Source organism: Saimiri boliviensis, chromosome 9 (assembly GCF_048565385.1).
Source record: "Saimiri boliviensis isolate mSaiBol1 chromosome 9, mSaiBol1.pri, whole genome shotgun sequence".
In the NCBI taxonomy this organism is placed as follows: domain Eukaryota; kingdom Metazoa; phylum Chordata; class Mammalia; order Primates; family Cebidae; genus Saimiri; species Saimiri boliviensis.
In genome coordinates this window covers 10,800,735-10,822,000 of record NC_133457.1, presented here as the reverse complement: position 1 = coordinate 10,822,000, position 21,266 = coordinate 10,800,735, and the positions used below count along the sequence as shown (strand labels likewise).

General features: G+C 41.8%; 1 protein-coding gene across 1 annotated transcript in view; it reads right to left on the bottom strand.

The window, feature by feature from the left end:
* The window catches only part of LOC101041614 (serotransferrin), a 65,213-nt gene that overhangs the window by 18,465 nt on the left and 25,482 nt on the right, over positions 1-21,266 (bottom strand). The window contains 2 exon segments of the mRNA XM_074405467.1: positions 15,358-15,551; positions 17,324-17,508. Of these exon segments, the coding sequence (XP_074261568.1) occupies positions 15,358-15,551; positions 17,324-17,508 (379 nt within the window).

The following is a 21,266-nucleotide window of genomic DNA, read 5'->3' as shown; positions in this document are numbered from 1 at the left end:
AGCTGGGTAGGCTTCTTTTGTCCTTAGCCAGTCAAGTAGGGTAAGGGAAGAACTTAGCATAGAAAAGAGGGTTTCCATCACCTGAAACACAAGCAGGTTTGCCCTGAGCTGCAGGTTCACCCTGAGCTGCACCGCACGTAGGGATCAGGGACCACAACCAGAAAAGACAGAAAAAAGCCCTTCAGAGAGACCCCACCCAGAAACCTGCAGTCGCCTCTGTGTTTAGGCACTACCCACCAAGGGTCCCGAGTTGGAGAGGAAAAGAGAGAGGGAGAGATTCCCCTATATAGAGCGGAAAAGGAAAGAGGAAAAATCCCAAACGTTGGGCTTACCTCCTGGCAGGCTTGCCAAAATATGTTACCAGTGGAGGGTGTCCAGATTCTGGGCATCTTGAACCAGGAATTGGACAAAATACACAAACAAAGCAAGAAAAGAGTGAAGCAACAGAAGCAGAGATTTATGTAATGCAGTGCACTCCACAGGGTGGGAGAGGTTTCCATTGGTTACTTGATATATGTTCTATGTAAGTGGAGAGGATGAAGTAAGTTACAAAGTCATTTATTCGGTGTATGTCCTATGAAAATGGAGAGTATATTTCTTGTCATAGCTGAAGTGTTTCCATTACTTTTTTTTTTTTTTTTTTTTGAGACAGAGTCTCCGTCACCCAGGCTGGAGTGCAGTGTTGTGATCTCAGCTCACTGCAACCTCCGCCTCCCAGGTTCAAGTGATTCTCCTGCCTCAGCCCCCCAAGTAGCTGGGATTATAGGTGCCCACCACCATGCCCAGCTAATTTTTGCATTTTTAGTAGAGATGGGTTTTACCAGGTTAGCCAGGCTGGTCTTAAACTCCTGACCTCAGGTGATCCACCCACCTCGGCCTCCCAAAGTGCTGAGATTACACTTGTGAGCCACCGTGCCTGGCCTGAAGTGTTTCCATTTCGTTTAGTTCCAGGAAGTCTGCATGAATCTGCTTTATGTTTCCTGCCTCCAGATCCTATTCTCCTGCCTCAGTAGGGTTGAATAAACTGCACACATGGTTGTATCTTAAAGTGTCTTCTAAATAGGAACATTCTGATCCAGAATGCTTCATCTCTTCCAACTCCTCTGCACCACCAACCTGGTGGTTACGGGCCCATGTGTTACTTGGAGTTGATGTTATCATTTCACTTCCAAAAGTCCTTTTCAGAAGACAGTCTTTTTATAAACTTTAACACAAAGTGTACAAAATGTGTTAGTTTCCATTTTGTCATATATTGGCAACTTCTTTAATATCTAGAGAGTGGATATTTTAAAATTGGGACTCGGGCCGGGCACGGTGGCTCACACCTATAATCCCAGCACTTTGGGAGGCCGAGGCGGGTGGGTCACAAGGTCAAGAGATCGAGACCATCCTGGTCAACATGGTGAAAGCCCATCTCTACTAAAAATACAAAAAATCAGCTGGGCATGGTGGTGCGTGCCTGTAATCCCAGCTACTCAGGAGGCTGAGGCAGGAGAATTGCCTGAACCCAGGAGGCAGAGGTTGCAGTGAGCCAAGATCATGCCATTGCACTCCAGCCTGGGTAACAAGAGTGAAACTCCGTCTCAAAAAAAAAAAAAAAAAAAAAAAATTGGACTCATTTGTCCAGTAGATAACACAATATGTAGTATAGCAAAGTTACATGCAATGCACTTAACATATGGGGCAATGGATAAACTGAGATTTTGTAGTATACAATAGCAAAACATGTTTTGTGATTTCTTCCTTCTCACCTTTCTCAACCGAATGAACACTGTTCACAGAAGTGATTTTACAATCCCACTTTCAAACACAGTGTTTCCCATCAGTTTCTAAAGGCTGTTTACAGAAAGTATAATTATACCATTTTACTTTTAAATACATCAAGCATTTCTTTTTTTTTTTTTTTTTTTTTTTTTTCCCGAGACGGAGTCTCGCTCTTGTTACCCAGGCTGGAGTGCAATGGCGCGATCTCGGCTCACCGCAACCTCCGCCTCCTGGGTTCAGGCAATTCTCCTGCCTCAGCCTCCTAAGTAGCTGGGATTACAGGCACGCACCACCACGCCCAGCTAGTTTTTTGTATTTTTAGTAGAGACGGGGTTTCACCATGTTGACCAGGATGGTCTCGATCTCTCGACCTCGTGATCCACCCGCCTCAGCCTCCCAAAGTGCTGGGATTACAGGCTTGAGCCACCGCGCCCGGCAAGCATTTCTAACTGTCTAGAAAGACCAGATAATTTCATATAACTTTCCACTGTGTAGATAGCACACATAACAATGGCTATCATCTGAGGTGTCTTCTAACTATGACAGTTTTGACCTTGTACAAGTCCTTCCTCACTTCCTTCTCTCTGTCTTCAATCCAGTGGACAAGCATAGGCATGTGTAATATTAGAGAAGGCTAAACAAATTCATATCCAAATGTCATTTACAGAAGACAAGTTTTCCTTTGAATTTCAACACAAAGTGTACAAAATGTGGTAATTTTACTAGATTCTTTATCATACACTGGCAACCTCTTAAACATCTAGAGACCAAATGTTACAAAATTAGGACTCATTTGTCTATTATGTACTCTGTCTACACAGCAAAACAAAATGCATAAAACATACAGAAAAATTGTGAGTGAAATGTCCAAGTATGAACACACCAGCGTATGATCTTGGGTGATTTCTTCCCTCCCGTCTCTAAATCGTTGAACAAGTATAGACAGTACTAAACTGCTCACAGAGGTGGCTTCACAATTCCACTTTCAAAAGATAGTATTTCCTTTTTTTTATCTGTGACTCTAGCCCAAAAAAGACAGTATTTCCTAAGAATTTTAGCAAAAAGATATTTACAAAGTGATATTTTTTAAATTGCATTTTAGGTTTGGGGGTACATTTGAAGAACATGCAAGATCGTTGCATAGGTACACACATGGCAGTGTGATTTGCTGCCTTCGTCCCCATCACCTATATCTGGCATTTCTCCCCATGCTATCTCTCCCCAACTCCCCACCTTCCACTGCCCCTCCCCTATTTCCCTGCAACAGACCCCAGTGTGTAGTGCTCCCTTCCCTGTGCCCATGTGTTCTCATTGTTCAACACCCGCCTGTGAGTGAGAATATGTGGTGTTTGATTTTCTGCTCTTGTGTCAGTTTGCTGAGAATGATGGTTTCCAGGTTCATCCATGTCCCTACAAAAGACATGAACTCATCGTTTTTGATAGCTGCATAATATTCCATGGTGCATATGTACCACATTTTCCCTGTCCAGTCTATCATCGATGGGCATTTGGGTTGGTTCCAGGTCTTTGCTATTGTAAAGAACTGCAATGAACATTCACGTGCACATGTCCTTATAGTAGAACAATTTATAATCATTTGGATATAGATCCAGTAATGGCATTGCTGGGTCAAATGGAATTTCTATTTCTAGGTCCTTAAGGAATAGCCACACTGTCTTCCACAATGGTTAAACTATTTAACACTCCCACCAACAGTGTAAAAGTGTTCCTATTTCTCCACATCCTCTCCAGCATCTGTTGTCTCCAGATTTTTTAATGATCGCCATTCTAACTGGTGTGAGATGGTATCTCAATGTAGTTTTGATTTGCATTTCTCTAATGACCGGGGATGATGAGCATTTTTTCATATGTTTTTTGGCCTCATGCATGTCTTCTTTTGTAAAGTGTCTGTTTATATCCTTTGCCCACTTTTGAATAGGCTTATTTGTTTTTTTCTTGTAAATCTGTTTTAGTTCTTTGTAGATTCTAGATATCAGCCCTTTGTCAGATGGGTAGACCGCAAAAATTTTTTCCCATTCTGTTGGTTGCTGATTCACTCTAACGACTGTTTCTTTTGCTGTGCAGAAGCTGTGGAGTTTGATTAGGTCCCATTTGTCTATTTTAGCTTTTGTTGCCAATGCTTTTGGTGTTTTGGTCATGAAGTCCATGCCTATGCCTATGTCCTGAATGGTTTTGCCTAGATTTTCTTCTAGGGTTTTTATGGTGTTAGGTCTGATGTTTAAGTCTTTAATCCATCTGGAGTTAATTTTAGTGTAAGGTGTCAGGAAGGAATCCAGTTTCTGCCTTCTGCACATGGCTAGCCAGTTTTCCCAACACCATTTAATAAACACCATTAATAAACAGGGAATCCTTTCTCCATTGCTTGCTTTTGTCAGGTGTGTCAAAGATCGGATGGCTGTAGATATGTTGTGTTGCCTCCGAGGCATCTGTTTCATTGGTCTATATCTCTGTTTTACTACCAGTACCATGCTGTTTTGATTACTGTAGCCTTGTAGTATAGTTTGAAGTCCGGTAGTGTGATGCCTCCCGCTTTGTTCTTTTTGCTTAGAATTGACTTGGCTATGCGGGCTCTCTTTTGGTTCCATATGAAATTTAAGGTGTTTTTTTTCCAGTTCTGTGAAGAAGGTCATTGGTAGCTTGATGGGGATAGCATTGAATCTGTAAATTACTTTGGGCAGTATCGTCATTTTCACAATGATGATTCTTCCTAACCATGAACATGGAATGTTTCTCCATCTGTTTGTGTCCTCTCTTATTTCGTTGAGCAGTGGCTTATAGTTCTCCTTGAAGAGGTCCTTTACATTCCTTGTTAGTTGTATTCCTAGGTATTTTATTCTCTTTGTAGCAATTGTGAATGGCAGTTCATTCTTGATTTGGCTCTCTTGAAGTCTGTTATTGGTGTATAGGAATGCTTGTGATTTTTGCACATTGATTTTGTATCCTGAGACTTTGCTGAAGTTTCTTACCAGTTTCAAGAGATTTTGGGCTGAGACAATGGGGTCTTCTAGAAATACAATCATGTCATCTGCAAATAGAAACAATCTGACTTCCTCTTTTCCTATTTGAATACCCTTTATTTCTTTTTCTTGCCTGATTGCTCTGGCTAGAACTTCCAATACTATATTTAATAGGAGTGGTGAGAGAGGGCATCCTTGTCTAGTGCCAGATTTCAAAGGGAATGCTTCCACTTTTTGCCCATTCAGTATGATATTGGCTGTTGGTTTGTCGTAAATAGCTTTTATTATTTTGAGATACGTTCCGTCAATACCTAGTTTATTGAGGGTTTTTAGCATAAAGGGCTGTTGAATTTTGTCAATGGCCTTCTCTGCATCAATTGAGATAATCATATGGTTTTTGTCTTTGGTTCTGTTTATGTGGTGAATTACATTTATAGACTTGCGTACGTTGAACCAGCCTTGCATCCCTGAGATGAAGCCTACTTGATCATGGTGGATAAGCTTTTTGATGTGCCGTTGCAATCGGTTTGCCAGTATTTTATTGAAGATTTTTACATCTATGTTCATCATGGATATTGGCCTGAAGTTTTCTTTTCTTGTTGAGTCTCTGCTGGGTTTTGGTATCAGGATGAAGTTGGTCTCATAAAATGATTTGGGAAGGATTCCCTCTTTTTGGATTGTTTGGGATAGTTTCAGAACGAATGGTACCAGCTCCTCTTTGTATATCTGGTAGAATTTGGCTGTGAACCCATCTGGACCTGGGCGTTTTTTTGGGTGGTAGGCTCTTAATTGCTGCCTCAATTTCAGACCTTGTTATTGGTCCATTCAGGATTTCAACTTCTTCCTGGCTTAGGCTTCGGAGGAGCCAAGTGTCCAGGAATTTATCCATTTCTTCCAGGTTAACTAGTTTATGTGCATAGAGTTGTTTGTAATAATCTCTGATGATGGTTTGAATTTCTGTGGAATCTGTGGTGATATCCCCTTTATCGTTTTTTATTGCATCACTTTGGTTATTCTCTCTTTTCTTTTTTATTAATCTGGCTAGTGGTCTGTCTATTTTGTTGATCTTTTTGAAAAACCAGCTCCTGGATTTATTGATTTTTTGAAGGGTTTTTTGTATCTCTATCTCCTTCAGTTCTGCTCTGATCTTAGCTGTTTCTTGTCTTCTGCTAGGTTTTGAGTTTGTTTGATCTTGCTCCTCTAGCTCTTTCAATTTTGATGATAGGGTGTCAATTTTCAATCTCTCCTTGCTTCTCAGGTGGGCACTTATTGCTATGTATTTTCCTCTAGAGACTGCTTTAAATGTGTCCCAGAGATTCTCGTATGTTGTGTCTTCATTCTCCTTGGTTTCGAAGAACATCTTTATTTCTGCCTTCATTTCATTGTTGATCCAGTCAACATTCAAGAGCCAGTTGTTCAGTTCCCATGAAGCTGTGCGGTTCTGAGTTAGTTTCTGTATTCTGAGTTCTAACTTGATTGCACTGTGGTCTGAGAGACTGTTTGTTATAATTTCCATGCTTTTGCATTTGCTGAGGAGTGATTTGCTTCCAATTACGTCGTCAATTTTAGAGTAGGTGTGATGTGGTGCTGAGAAGACTGTATATTCTGTGGATTTGGGGTGTAGAGTTCTGTAAATGTCTATTAGGTTCGCTTGTTCCAGGCCTGAGTTCAAGTCTTGGATATCCTTGTTAATTTTCTGTCTCATTGATCTGTCAAATATTGACAATGGGGTGTTAAAGTCTCCCAGTATTATTGTGTGGGAATCTAAGTCTCTTTGTAAGTCATTAAGAACTTGCTTTATGTATCTGGGTGCTCCTGTATTGGGTGCGTATATATTTAGGATCGTTAGCTCTTCTTGTTGCAGTGATCCTTTTACCATTATGTAATGTCCTTCTTTGTCTCTTTTGATCTTTGTTGGTTTAAAGTCTATTTTATCAGAGACGAGAATTGCAACTCCTGCTTTTTTTTCCCTCTCCATTTGCTTGGTAAATCTTCCTCCATCCCTTTTACAAAGTGGTATTTTACTACCTCTCCATTTAACATATATCAGGCAATTTTGAACATCTACATCGCCTGGATGTTTCAGGCAAGAAGTTAATCTGTCCACTAGATGCACAGGAGTCTTGAATAAAGTGCAAACCTGTAACAACAGTTATGACTGGAGTCTTCTAAATGTGAACATTTTGCCCTAGCAACTTTCTCATCTCCATTAACCCGGTGGGCAATATTGCTCAAATGTTCAGAAGACAGTCTTTCCTGGGAATCTTAAAATGTACAAAATATATTCGTTTACTAGCTCTACTTTCATCCTATGCTGGCAACCTCTTTAACATCTAGAAAGACTAGACATTGTAAAGTCAGGACTCATTTGCCCTTTATGTACACAATATACCCAGATAAGTAAAACAAAATGCACAGACATTAACAAGAATTAATCTTCCTCACTATAAGCACATTGGCATAGAGCTCTTATACTTCCTTTGCTCTCTCCTCCCCTGAACCAGTGCACCAACACAATGTTTATTATTTAAGAGGTGGTTTGGCCATTCCCCCAAAAAACAACATTACATATGAATCTTAACAAGAAGATTTGCAAAATGCATTATTTTACTGTATCTAATTTTAACATATATCAGGCATTTCAGAACATCTAGAAAGAGTGGATAGTTCAAAAAATACTTAGCATTGTCAAACACTTAAATAGTAGCGAGAAATAAAATGCACACATGGAACAATGGTGGAATGTGAAAATGTCTTCCCAGTATGACCAGTGTGGCCCAGAACTGTCTTCTCAGGACTTCGTCTCCATGTCTCCTAACCCAGTGGTCCCCAACCTTTTTGGCACCAGGGACTGGTTTCAGGAAAGACAATTTTTCCATGGGAGGTAAGGGCATGGTTTCAGGATGGAACCGTTCCACCTCAGATCATCAGGCATTAGTTAGAGTCTCATAAGGAGGGTGCAACCTAGATCCAGGGGTTGGGGACTCCTGCTCTAACCCACTTAATAAATGTGGATGTGTGGCTCCTGCTGTCACTTCCAGTGGTGCTCTAACAACTCCATTGCAAAAAGTCATCTCCAGAAGTCATTTATGTCCTTTTTTTTTTTTTTTAACACATGGAAATTTACAAGATGTGTGATTTTCTAACTCTAACATAAGTCAGCAACTTCTTTACACCTAGAAGGGCTCGATGTAGCAAATGTTTTCTTTTTAAAGGCTGAGGGGAAGTTGAGAGTAGCTTTTTCCTATGGTATACATGGGCCTTCTATAAACAGCCAATACATGTTCCCAAAGGGTGGTGGGCCTTTCCGATGGGCCTGATGGGGCATTATTCTACCACTTCTCTTTTCTGTCACCAAGGTCTGGTAGAAGGAAGACCAGGTGGACGATGGATGCTAACCCCTCCACCCCAACACTTCCACCCCAGCCCTTCTACCCCTCACTGCCGGACTCCCCTCATTTTCTGGGCCCATTAGGGACTTTGTCGGTTGTCCTCGGACTAGGTGGGTGTCGCCCATTTGGGACAGAGCAGCCACCTCACAATCCGGATCTGCGCTGCTCCACCGCCTGTAGAGGCGGCTGAGCCTGCGCGCAGACCCACTTTCTGGGCTCTCCGTACCCCGTAGAGGTCTCCGCGGCGTTGGGGCCACCTCCCTGCTTCCCGCGCTGCCACACCTGCCACCATCCTTGAGCGCTGCGTCCAGGTGGCTGGGCCTGGTGGGGTTTCGTCTAGGACTAGCAAGGTTGGTGGGGGGAGACCGGGCAGCCGGCGGGGCAGCCATGGCGAGGGCTCAGGGTTCTGCAGGGCCAGAGGGCGTGGAGGGGACCCGCGGAGCTGGCCGCGCTCTGCTTCTCAAATTCTGTGCATCTTTTTATACGGACTTCAAAATATGCATTAGCCCTTTGTTCTTTCTTTAAAATCTTCACATTTTATTTGTCTATTTTTGTCTTACAGAACTTTTGAATTTTGTATCATCTCAAATTAATATTTTCCTTAATTCCTACTAGGCTTGTGGAATATTAGAAAATCTTTCCAAATACTATATTAGAAATATGTTAATGTAGTAATTTTTTATGGTTTTAAGTTTATATTTAAATCTTTAATATGTTTGGAAAGCTTTTACTTTAACCAGTAAGTTGAAGGTCCACGAGATTTTCTTGTGCCAAAATTTTCAGCCACTTTGCTTCTGAATACTTTAGTAAGTATCGTCTCTATCCCGAGAGTACCAGCTTTATCATGTACTAAATTCTCATTTGCATGTAACATCTGGAACTTTTGTTCTGGTTCATTACTTCCATGTGACTATCACCCTTTCCAATCATCATCGTACATTTCATTTTTTAAAATAAGCTTCATTGAATATATTTAAGGTATGCATCATGTTATGAGATACGTAGTTTAAAAAAAAGATTATAGTGAAGCAAGGAATCCCAAATAAAGTACAATTTATTACCTATACTGTAGTCCTTATGTTATACATTAGATCTCTAGACTTGTTCATCCTGCGTATCTGCGACTTTGTTTGGTTTGGTTTGAGACAGGGTCTCCTGTCCCCTGGCTGGAGTGCAGTGGCATGATCAAATCACTGCTCACTACAGCCTCAACCTCCCAGGCTCAATTCATCCTCCTGAGTAGTTGGGACTACAGGTGGGCACCACCACTATTGGCTAGTTTTTTGTGTGTTTTTTTTGCAGAGACGGGGTTTTGTCATGTTGCCCAGGCTGGTATCAAACCTTTGGGCTCAAGCAATCTGCCCACCTCTGCCTCCCAAAGTCCTGGGATACCAGAGTGAGCCACTGTGCCTAGGCCTCCTATCTGCCGCTCTGTATCCTCTGACCTCCGCCCTCCTCCACCTCCGGTTTTGTTCTCTATCCTGTGTCCCTGTATTTGAATGTTTTCTTTAAATTCCCCATATGAGCGAGATCACGTAATTTTCTTTCTGCGTCTGCCTTATTTCACTTAATGTCCTGCAGTTTCATCCATGTTGTGGCAAATGGCAAGATAGTCCTTTTAGGGCTGAATAATATTCCATTTTGTGTGTTGTGTGTGTGTATGTGTGTGTGTGTGTATATATATACATATATATATATATTTATATAATATTCCGTTTTGTGTGTATATATGTGTGTGGTATATATATATGTGTGTGTGTGTGTGTGTGTGTGTGGTATATATATATATATATATATATATATATATATATATATCACACACACATATATACACACACACACACACACATTCACCCCTAAAAGGGCTGAATATGTTGCTCTTATTAATTTCCTGAATGATATATTTTATTTATACAAAATAATATGTATATGTATATATACACACACACACCAGTTTATCCATTCATTTTCCAACAGGCATCATTTCGGTTGTTTCCATATATTGGCTGCAATGCTGCGATGAACATGGGATTGCAGATATCTCTACAAGGTGGTTGTCTCATTTTCTTTGGATATATGCCCTAAAGAGGGATTGTTGGGTCATCTGCAGTTCTGTTTTCAATTTCTTTAGAAACCTCCATACTGTTTTCCACAGTGGCTATGCGTTCTCACCAACAATGCTAACCATTCTCTGTTCTCTTCACCCTTATTCATATTTATTAATATCTTTTGACTTTTTGATAATAGTCATTCATCCTAGTGTTATCTAGTATCTCATAATGGTTTCAGTTCACATTTCCCTTCTGATTAGTGATGTTGGACACCTTTACATATCCATCTTAGCCATTTTTGTTCTTGGAGAAAGGTTTTTGCCCATTTTTAAATGGGATAATTTGTTTTCCTGCTATTGAGTTGTATGAGTTCTTTATCAATTTTATGTATCTTATTAAATATATAGCTTGCAAATATTTTTTTCCAACCCATAGGCTGTCATTTCATTTTGTTGCTTGCTGTCTTTGCTATGCAGAAGCTTTTCAGCTTAATGTCATCCCATTTAGTTATTTTTCTTTTTGTGGCCTGGGCTTTTGGTGTGATATCCAAAAAATCATTGCTAAGGGCAAGGTTCAAGAGCTTATACATTTTAACAGCTGGAAGAGCTCATCCACTCTCATTATATTTTTCTCACAATTTTTCTCATCTGTCTCACTTAATTTTGTTTTTTAGTTGAGGATGAGTATCATTTTGTCAAGTTAAAAAATTGTATATTGATTAATTTAGGGAGAATTGACATTGTTACCATACTGAGTCTTCCTATCCAAAGGGATATGTCTTTTTTTTTATTATTTTTTACTTTGATAAGTGTGGTTTAAATGTAGCTCTTATTAATTTACTGAATGATACATTTTATTTATTCTTGTTAATTATTATTGTCCTAACTCAGTATTATTTGTATAAAAGTTATTTTATATTTTAATATTTCTTTTCACTTTACTGAATTTTATTTTACCACTTTTAACATTTTATTTATTATTACTATTATTATTATTATATTATTTTGAGACAAAGCCTTGCCCTGTTGCCAGGCTGGAGTGCTCTGGTGCGAGCTCAGCTCACTACAACCTCTGCCTCCCAGGATCAAGCAATTCTTATGCTTCAGCCTCCTGAGTAGCTGGGACTACAGGTGTCACCACCAATCCAGGCTAACTTTTTATATTTTTAGAAGAAATTGCAGTTTCGATATGTTGGCCGGGGTGGTCTCGAACTCTTGGCCTCATGCAATCTGCCCACCTCAGCCTCCCAAAATGCTGGGATTACAGGCATGAACAACCATGGCTGGCCGTAATATTTTGTTATTATTTGGTTCTCATGAATTTCCTAAGTGTATAATCACTTACAGATAAAAGTAATTTTGGCATTTCTTTAAATGTTATAACTTATTTAATTTTCTTATATAATTGGATTGGCTACCTGTTCCAAAACATTGTAAAATAAGATTCATAGAAATCAACTTTTTTTTTCGTGTTCCTTACTTTAGTAGGAGTGCTTCTGTTTCTTCACCATTAGGTATATATTAGCTTTTGTTAACGTGCATATAAAATTATGGCCCAATAACACCTGTCTACCCTATTTTAGTAATTAATCTATTAATTAAGAATGGATTTTTTTTTTTTTTTTTTTTGAGACAGAGTTTCGCTCTTGTTACCCAGGCTGGAGTGCAATGGCACGATCTCGGCTCACCGCAACCTCCGCCTCCTGGGTTCAGGCAATTCTTCTGCCTCAGCCTCCCGAGTAGCTGGGATTACAGGCACGTGCCACTATGCCCAGCTAATTTTTTTGTATTTTTAGTAGAGACGGGGTTTCACTATGTTGACCGGGATGGTCTCGATCTCTCGACCTCGTGATCCACCCGCCTCGGCCTCCCAAAGTGCTGGGATTACAGGCTTGAGCCACCGCGCCCAGCCTAAGAATGGATGTTTAAGGTTTCTGTTCTAGCCCAGTTGCCTAAGATTTCCAGGAATATACCCATAGTCTAATAAAATTAGGTTGTTGATCCATTACAGTGCGACAGATCACATCGCAGGGTAACCATGGGGTGTCTCACCAAACAAAGGGAAAAACACAGTTATTACAGGGTTTGGGGTAAGTGTGGAGTTTAGGTGAATATTAAATAAGGCAGAGGGTTGACAGGCTCAGAGGAAAGCAGAGCTATGTGTAAAAAGGTCCATGTCAGGTCTGGACTGCAAAGTAGACCCAAAGTCCAATTCAGCTGAATACTACACGGTTGAGAGAGGTGTGGAATGTTGTGTCCAGAAACCCCTTAGCTGCAGTTCTGCATCTGAGTACAAGTTGAGGCTGTGTTAGGAGTCAGGAAAAGAAAGGAGCCAATGGGAATTATTTAGAAAACAAAATCAACAGAACCTGGTGACACTGGGTATAGTGTGAGGGAAGATGGCGAGCTGAAATTTGACCCCTCTATTTATGGCTTATATGTTGGGTAGATGACCATGTCTTCAGCTGATATGGAATATTCTATAACAACAGTTGGTTTAGGGAAGCAAGAGAGAGAAGAACAGGATGATCACCTTAATTTTTGATTTGTTGGGTTTCTGATTGCCTCAGGACTTGAGTATAGATCACAGGTAGGTAGTAGGATGTGTAAGTGCAGGGATACTGCTGGAGGCTGGGGTCACAGCCATAGATACAGGTGCCCAGGAGTCATGAGCATCGCTGAAGGAGGGCCTGCAAAGTGAGAGGAGCTCTGGATCAAGGGAAAACCCCCAGGAAGATTTCCCTAAGGTTTCCAGGCCAGTAAGATGAGCCCACAGTGAAGACTACAAATGAACAGAGAGAAGTAGGAATCAGAGACCTACCATGTCAGAGAAACTGAGAAGAAGAATTCCAAGGAAGAGGGAGTGGTCAAGTGTATCCAGTGCAGACAGGCTTAGGAATGGAAGACCTGAATTGGTTTAATAGCTGGCAGGTGGAACGTTCAGGGAAGTTGGTGAAGCAGAAGACAAAATTGTATGTGTTCAGCCAATAATCAGAAGTGAGACAGAAAAGTGAGCCTCCACCTTACAGAAAGCTGGGCTGAGAAGGGCAGGAGACAGGGCAGTATGTGCTGTGGCATCAGGCTCAAGGAGTGCTTTTTAGCAAAACAGGTGTCAGTGTTTCACTTTTTTCAACTAGCTAGAATCAGGACCTCAGCTATGCCTGACGGAATTCACTTAAAACACCAAAATAAAGGTAAGTCTTCTGTAGTCTTTCTGTATTCACTTGAGCACTTGATCTCTGTAACTCACTCTGTATCCCCCTTCCTGCCCCTTCCCTGGCAAGACACACACACACACTGACACACACACGCACGCACACACAGACACACCAATATACATTTGATTATTCTAATGATCCCGCAGACCCTTTTAGAAAAGATTCCTCCTTGGACGGACCCAGGAGGTATGGCCATGGCAGACACAAAGCTTTAGGGAAAGGCCAGATGAATCTTGAGCTGAGAAGGAAGAGCTCAGTTGCACAGATATTTAGGCAGAATGTATAAAGAAATCCTTCTGTTGAAAATGTTTAGGAAAGAATGGAGTTTTTGAAATGTAAAATCAATAATTTTTATTTTTTGTTCTGCACACATGGCAACACAGAACGGTGAAGACAGACGTGGTTAGCTCAAACCGCTCGAGCCAGCGGAACCACGGCAAACTCATGGATCATCTGAGCTCCCATCTCCACGTTGGTGGCAGGCCCACCTCTTGGATTTTAAGTTCTGTGGAAAGTGCAGGCTTCCAGGAGTGCTGTGGAACAGAGCAGAGAGGTAGGATTTTCAAAATCTTCCTATATATGTTTCTGAACTGTTGAGTGAATGAACAATTCAGCACTGTACAAAGGTGCGCAGACCCGCTGCCTCCTCTTCTGTGAACTGGGCAGTTCTCCCAGTGCTCCTTTCTACTTGCTGCACAGCTCCCGTGCCTAGCCTGAGGAGCGCCCCATGCCAAAGCTGTAACATGATTTTCCTGCCCTATAGGGTTCCCCGCTTTGTTTCTTTTGGGTGAGGGTCACACATCTCAGTTCATGAGGCCAGGAGTTGCCCAGGAAGACTGTCCTCCCTGACCTCTTTAAGCAGGTGAAGAACTGACTTGTCAAAAAGCACCCACAATGTGCCAGTTTCTGTGCTGAGGGGTAAGGACGGAGGAGAGAACAGCAGAGCCAGACTGTCTCCCCTTGTGGAGGATACAGGTTAGGTAACTATCAGGTTGATTCTCACAACAGTGAACCTAGACAAGCACAATGCTTCTTCCATCAGAATCACATGGGGGCAACTTTTAAAATGCAGATACCTGACCTAGCACAGGCTTGCTAAATCAGTATCTCAAGGCTCTGAGAATTAGCATTTAAATAAGGATCAAGACTCCTTTAACGGTATACGCCTGTGGAAAGAGTAATTGCCCTACACTACTATGTGTTATTCCCCCACATCTTCCAAACCTTTTCAGGTGACTCAGTTACACCCAGCATAGTTATACTGCAAAGCTGTGTTTTATTGTATTTCAATTCTTGGAAACTGGTGTTTCAAATGAGTAGTATGTATGGCAACTCGATCATTACCAGAACCTGTCATTGTTGACGTTCTCAAGCAGCGCTGTCTCTAAGAGCTTTCTGTGATGATGCAAACATTCTCTTTACTGACCAATATGAGCCACATGTGGCTGCTGAGCACTTGAAATATGGCTGGGTGGGACTGAAGAAATACATCTTTTGTTTACTTTAATTTTAATTAACTTAAATTTAAATAGTCCATCTTGCCGGTGGCTACCATACTGGACAAGGCAACTCTAAGCCAAAGTTTACGGCAGAGCGATGGCACGTGTGCATAAACCTGTTCCTTTTCTTAGAAATAAGATGGAATTCTCTATGTTCAGTAAGTTCACTGCCTTAGTGCTCTGCGCCTGTGTCCCCTTACTATCTTCCCATTCAGGCTAGCCTGTCAGACATACTGGGCTTACTATCTTCCCATTCAGGCTAGCCTGTCAGACATACTGGGCTTACTATCTTCCCATTCAGGCTAGCCTGTCAGACATACTGGGCTTAGATTGTTCACTCAGCATTTCATTTTGTCCATGTTGTCCTATCCCGAGGGCCGCAGTCTACCCCTGCTGTACCCACCACCCCAGCAATCACCACGTTTGGCTGCCACTTCCCCGTGCTGTTCCTCCTACTCACGTGAGGTGGAGCATTTTCTCAGGTTGCCAACAGCCTTGACGTATTCTTCTCCTAAGTATTTTTCATATGTGTTTTTGTCATGAAGTTTGGCCAAACATTCTGTGTCATCTCTGAACAGAAGGTCCTTGGTTTCAGATCGGAACATGCAAAAGTAGCTCGAGCAGTCAGATACGCTGCTTCCAAATATTTTCTGTCAAGTGAGCAGAAAGTCCATGAGGACCTGTGGTCTTTAGCAGTTGGGAACACATGGATCAGAAGAGTGTGACAGCTCTGAATCAGCCCTGGGGAAAAAGGGATGCTATAGAGTATGCCTTGGGAATTTTCCACCTCCTTGAGCTGCCATTTTCCCACTTAGGGCCCCAGGTTCATGTTTTCATGATGCCCCCAAAATCTTCTATAGGGTCCCCAGTCCCACCTTCCTCTGAGAAGTCCCTCCCACCCACCACCCATGCCTGCCTACTCTGATCTCTCTTCCCCACTTCATTGCCCTTCACTGGGGGCTGCTTATAGGAAATGAGAGGACAATAATAGGTCTTTTCAGATGTTATTGTCCAAGAAGATACTAAATGTGAATCTTCCCAGAGGAGCAGCAGAGGTAGCTTAAAAATTCATGTCTGAGGCTGCGTGTGGTGGCTCATGCCTGTAACCCCAGTACTTGGGGAGGTTGAGGCAGGTGGATCACAAGGTCAGGAGTTTGAGACCAGCCTGGCCAAGACTGTGAAATCCCGGCTCTACTAAAAATACAAAAATTAGCCAGGCATGGTGGTGGGTGCCTGTAATCCCAGCTACCCAGAAGGCTGAGGCAGGAGAATTGCTTGAACCTGGGAGGCAGAGGTTGCAGTGAGCCGAGATTGGGCCACTGCACTCCAGCTTGGGTGACAGAGCACAGAGCAAAACTCCATCTCAAAAAAAAAAAAAAAAAAAAAAAAAAAAGTTCATGTTTGATTGAATTTTGAATCCTTTCTTGGGCAAGCTGCTCAACTTCTCCAGGTCTCCAAAGGTTGTAAGTGAAATGATGACCATAATATGTTCAACTTTCCATATAGCGGCTAGGAAATGTTTGTTACGTGCTCATTATTGTCATCATGTACCTTAAAAGGACTTCTAAATATACACTATCTTAGTTTTTTGTTTTTGTTTTTGTTTTTTTTTTAAAAAAAGGTAATAGTGAATCCACAGCAGGCAGCTACACCTGAAAGGAAGGTGATGTGTGTATGTGTGGAGGGGCCTATAGGATTAGAATCCTCAGGCAGCCCCTCTCTCCAACAAGGCTGCCCTGAGTGGTTGTCCCCGAGAAGGTAGGCTCTCCAACGGCAGGGGTCCTGTGTTTTTCAGACAGTTGAGAACAGTGCTTAGTCTGCCTAGGCAAGAGGAACAGAAATCCACTCTTCGTGATTTGTATCAACAAGCGCTGGGAAACAGGGTCTGTCGTCTTCATTTTGGGGAAGGACAGGAGTAGGGGAAATGAGAGTACCCCTGAACAAGGTTAGGGGGAGCAGAAAGGCATATTCCTGGTCCCGAGGGCGCATGGATCAGATGGGGACTAATTGCCAGTGACCAGGAGCTAGAAGCAGAGCTGGGCCTGGGAGGTCTAGTTCCAAAATTGCACAGCTAACGTGTGAGCATGTCCTATAGAGCAGGCATTTTCCTATGCCCTTTGGGTGCATGTCTTCCCTTAATACTCATATTAACCAAGAAGGAGGGAAAAGTATTAGTATTACAACTTTATATATGAGGAACCTGAGGCATGGAGCGGTTACGTAATATACCCAAGATGGCACAGCTAGGAAGCTGTGGAGCTGAGATTTGAACCCTGATATTCTAGGCCACAATGCATGGCATGAAATTCTAGTTCTCAAAAAAGAAAGTGCTGGAGTCATGGCTGCACTTAGTTGTAAACTCCCCCCAAATAACCTATAGCCATCTAGGAAGAAAAGGTGGGAGGCCCTGGCTGGTCCATACCTGCTGGTCAAATAGCATCTGTTGGACACACACCGCCTTATCTTTCCGTGTGACCACAGCATGATTCGGGGCTCGGGCCAGGTGGCAGCTTGCAGACTCTTTCACGGGCTTCCTGGAACCATCGAGGCACAGCAACTCAAAATCCTCTTCATTCAGATTCTTAGCCCACGCTTCAGGGTTCTTTCCTAGGGAGAGAAAGAAGGTGGATCAGCCACCACACTGGGGAGATGGAACTGACTCAGTGGTGTGTAGAGAAACTGGCTCTTCTGGCCAGCAGAAATGCCCACACTGGGGTTACAGTGATATGGACAGGAAGAGACACCCATATGGTCTACAAGGCAATACTGGACTCACAACCACCAGGAAGGCTTATTGACCACCCCTTCCCAACCTTCCCTACCCAGCCAGGTGGGAGTGAACTACATTCTGTGGAAGCTCTTCAAAAAGATCTTCCTTTCCACTAAATTCCAAAGTCTTCAGTACCTCTTGCTCCAGCAGAGGAAAAGTGTGACACTCTAAGCCAGGTGGATCAATTTCTGTGGTGTAATATATGGCATCTCCAAACAAAAGAACTTTTCCGCAGGGGACACCTCTGGAATCTGCACCAGAATTTTAAATCTGGCTCCCTTGTTCCAGCTCTAAGTGAGAATGTGCACATGCCTGTGTGATACACGTCTGTATCCCGTCTTGGCCCCTTTGCCTTTTCTTTTCTGTAGTTCTAAAAAAAAGGAAAATCTCACCCATTCTTAGGGTTTTGGCTCCTTCCTCCTGAGGCACTTTGCAAATATGTTTTGCTAATTTTTATTTATCTCCCATAATTCAGGATTGTGACCTTTTTAAAAATGAATTTTTCGGCCAGGTATGGTGGCTCACACCTGTAATCCCAGCACTTTGGGCGGCCAAGGTGAGGGGATCACCTGAGGTCAGGAGTTCAAGACCAGCCTGGGTAACATGGTGAAACCCTGTCTTTAAAAATAAATTAATTCATTAAAAATGAAAAATGAATTTTTCATTTAATTTTCTTTCTTTAACCAAATAACTAGTACATGCAATCACACTCATAAATTTGTGAATATCTCTCTACATTAACTAAACCTCCTTTCCTATACTCTCCAAATCTCGCTCAGTCTTAAGTGTTAGTCTGTAATACCACATTTGGGAGTTTCCATTCATGTCTCATTATATGTATTTTTTTACGTGTCTATATGGATGTCACATATTTCTAATTTTGTTTAGTGTTAGATCTTGACAAATGTAAAATGTTGTAGCTTTTTTTCAATTGTTTATGTAACTTATAGATTCTTCTTGTCAGTACATATAAATCAAGCTCATTCTTCTCAGCTGCTATATTCTATTTCATAGTATGGCCATAATAGTATTTTTAAACCATTCCTCTTTTAATAGGCATTTGAGGTGTTTACAATTTTTTGCCACTACAGTAGCGTTAAAATTAGTGTTACTGGCATATAATCGTGCTTACATAGAAGTGGAATAGTTCAAAGGCTCTGTGCATTTTTATGTTATTTTATTTATTATTTATAATACTAATACTCTATTCTCAGCCCTCTCCAAGGCACAATCTTATTGGAGAGGAAAGTAACATATATACCAAAACCAAAAATTCAGGCCAGGGGTAATAATATTTCATATTTTGTGAAACACTCTAGATGCTGTATGAGCTCAAACCAGGGCTTTGAGAACCAATGAATTAAGAAACCGGCTGGAGACGGCAAGATTTCAGATGTTTCTTACAGTATGTATAGGAGGAGAGGAGGAGAAAGGAATGCCTCTCTGTGGGAGGAAAGGAGAGTGAAGGTGAGACTTGGGGCAGGTGTGTGCCTGGTGTTTCTAACGGAGACAGGAGACCCGCCTCTTGAACATGGCAGGCAGTGGGCTATGTGAGGTGCTCAGGGAAGAGGGAAAGCAGATTTGTGAGGAAATTGATGTTAATGAATGAGCCAGAACCTGAAGGTAGGAAATTAAGACAAATTAGATGAGAGGTGATTCAGTCTGGCTAGAAGGGCATCTAGAAGGGCATGTTAAAAATATGCTTTTTCAGTAAAAAAAAATAATGCACGTTTATTGATGGGAATTTGTAAAATGCTACACAGTATTGGGAAGAAAATTTTGAAGCATTTGTAATTTCATAGCCTATGCCTTCAAAATTAGTACATTTCTAACATTCTTTTTCCTACACACACATACAGTATGCGCACACACACACACACACACACACACACACACACACACAAATTGGGATAAAAGAGCCCATGTACACTGGGTGCAGTGGCTCATACCTGTAATCAAAGCACTTTGGGAGGCCAAGGCAGGTAGATTACAATGTCCAGAGATTGAGACCATACTGGCCAACATGGTGAAACCCCGTCTCTACTAAAAATACAAAAATTAGCTGGGCATTCTAGCACGTGCCTGTAGTCCCAGCTGCTCAGGAGGCTGAGACAGGAGAATCACTTGAACCCAGGAAGCGGAGGTTGTAGTGAGCTGAGATCGTGCCACTGCACTCCAGCGTAGGTGACAGAGTGAGACTCCATCTCAAAAAAAAAAAAGAAAGAAAAAGAAAAAGAAAAAAGCCCATGTGTTTGTGTGTCTTGCTTCTTGCTTGTATATACCATGGCACTTAAGACAGATTTTGGAGGAGGTAGAGATGGGGGCAAGGGTTGAAAAACTCCCTATTGGGTGCTATGCTCACTACCTGGGTGATGGGTTCAATCATACCCCAAACTCAGCATCATAGAATACACCAAGTAACAAACTTGCATATGCACCCCCAATCTAAAATAAAAGTTGAAAAAGAAAAAAATTAATGTCAGAAGAAGGCAAGAAGGTGCAAAAGTATAAGTATGATGAATCAGACGTGGTGTGACCTATAGTTAGTGATATTTATCAGGAATGCGATATTAATTCAGGGGTATTAGACCAGTAGTTCCCAAACTTACAATACATAAAAATTACCTTGGCTCTTATAGAATTATATTTTCTGCCTTAAATGGACACAATAAAATTTAGTTTTAAAAAAAAGACACATTTCGAAGAAATAAGATATTGACTGACAGACTTAATCTAGGCCTGACAGCCAGGGAGTATAGCCGGATTCTCTATAGGGCTAGAGGCTAGGAGAAGAGGAGAGAGCTTTGACAGAAAGATGAGGACAGTTGGCTTTGCAAGGTGAGTGTACTGTGCACATAAAGTGACACCTTGGGAAATAGAGTGGGATGGAATTGAGATTGGGGGTCAGGCCTCCTATCTAAATTCTATTCAGGAGGTAAGAAGTTTTGAGTCATTGCAAGAGTATAGGGTCAAAGCTTAGAGAGGGGAGCTATACTCAGAAGAGTACCGAAAGAAATCAAGGGTGACAAAGAACCAAGCTGAGGTTCTTTGTCTCCTCTTCTGGCAGGAGGAAGAAGGAGAGCCCTTAAAGGAAAAAGCAAAAATAATACGAGGGAAGAAAGGAAAATCAGTCAATCCAATATTTCATCAAACAAATTCTTAGCAATTATTGTGTGCTATGTGCTACACTAGGTAGTGGGAATATAAAAGGAAGAAAAAGTGCAAAGAGTTTCTATAGCCAAAGGGTATGACAGAATGTGGTGAATTCAATCATAATAGCAACAGGAACAGAGGATTCTTTTTGTAGGATGGGGCATGCCATCTGGGAAGACTTCCTGGAGGGGCTGGTGCTGAGCTGGTTCGTTCTGAATGAGTTGCCCAGGAAAGGTGAGGAGTTGGAGAAATAAGCATGAAAGAAGGCAGGGAATTATTCACAGCCTGAATTCTAGCGGGCTCTCCTAGCACTTAGGGATACTGAGGGGTCAGGTGTGGGGCCAATGTTTGTTTTGCTTTGTTTTATTTGTTTTTAATGTCATGGCTGTTCAACATTCACCCACAAGTAAACACCCACTGATGATTCTTACTTGAATCAGTT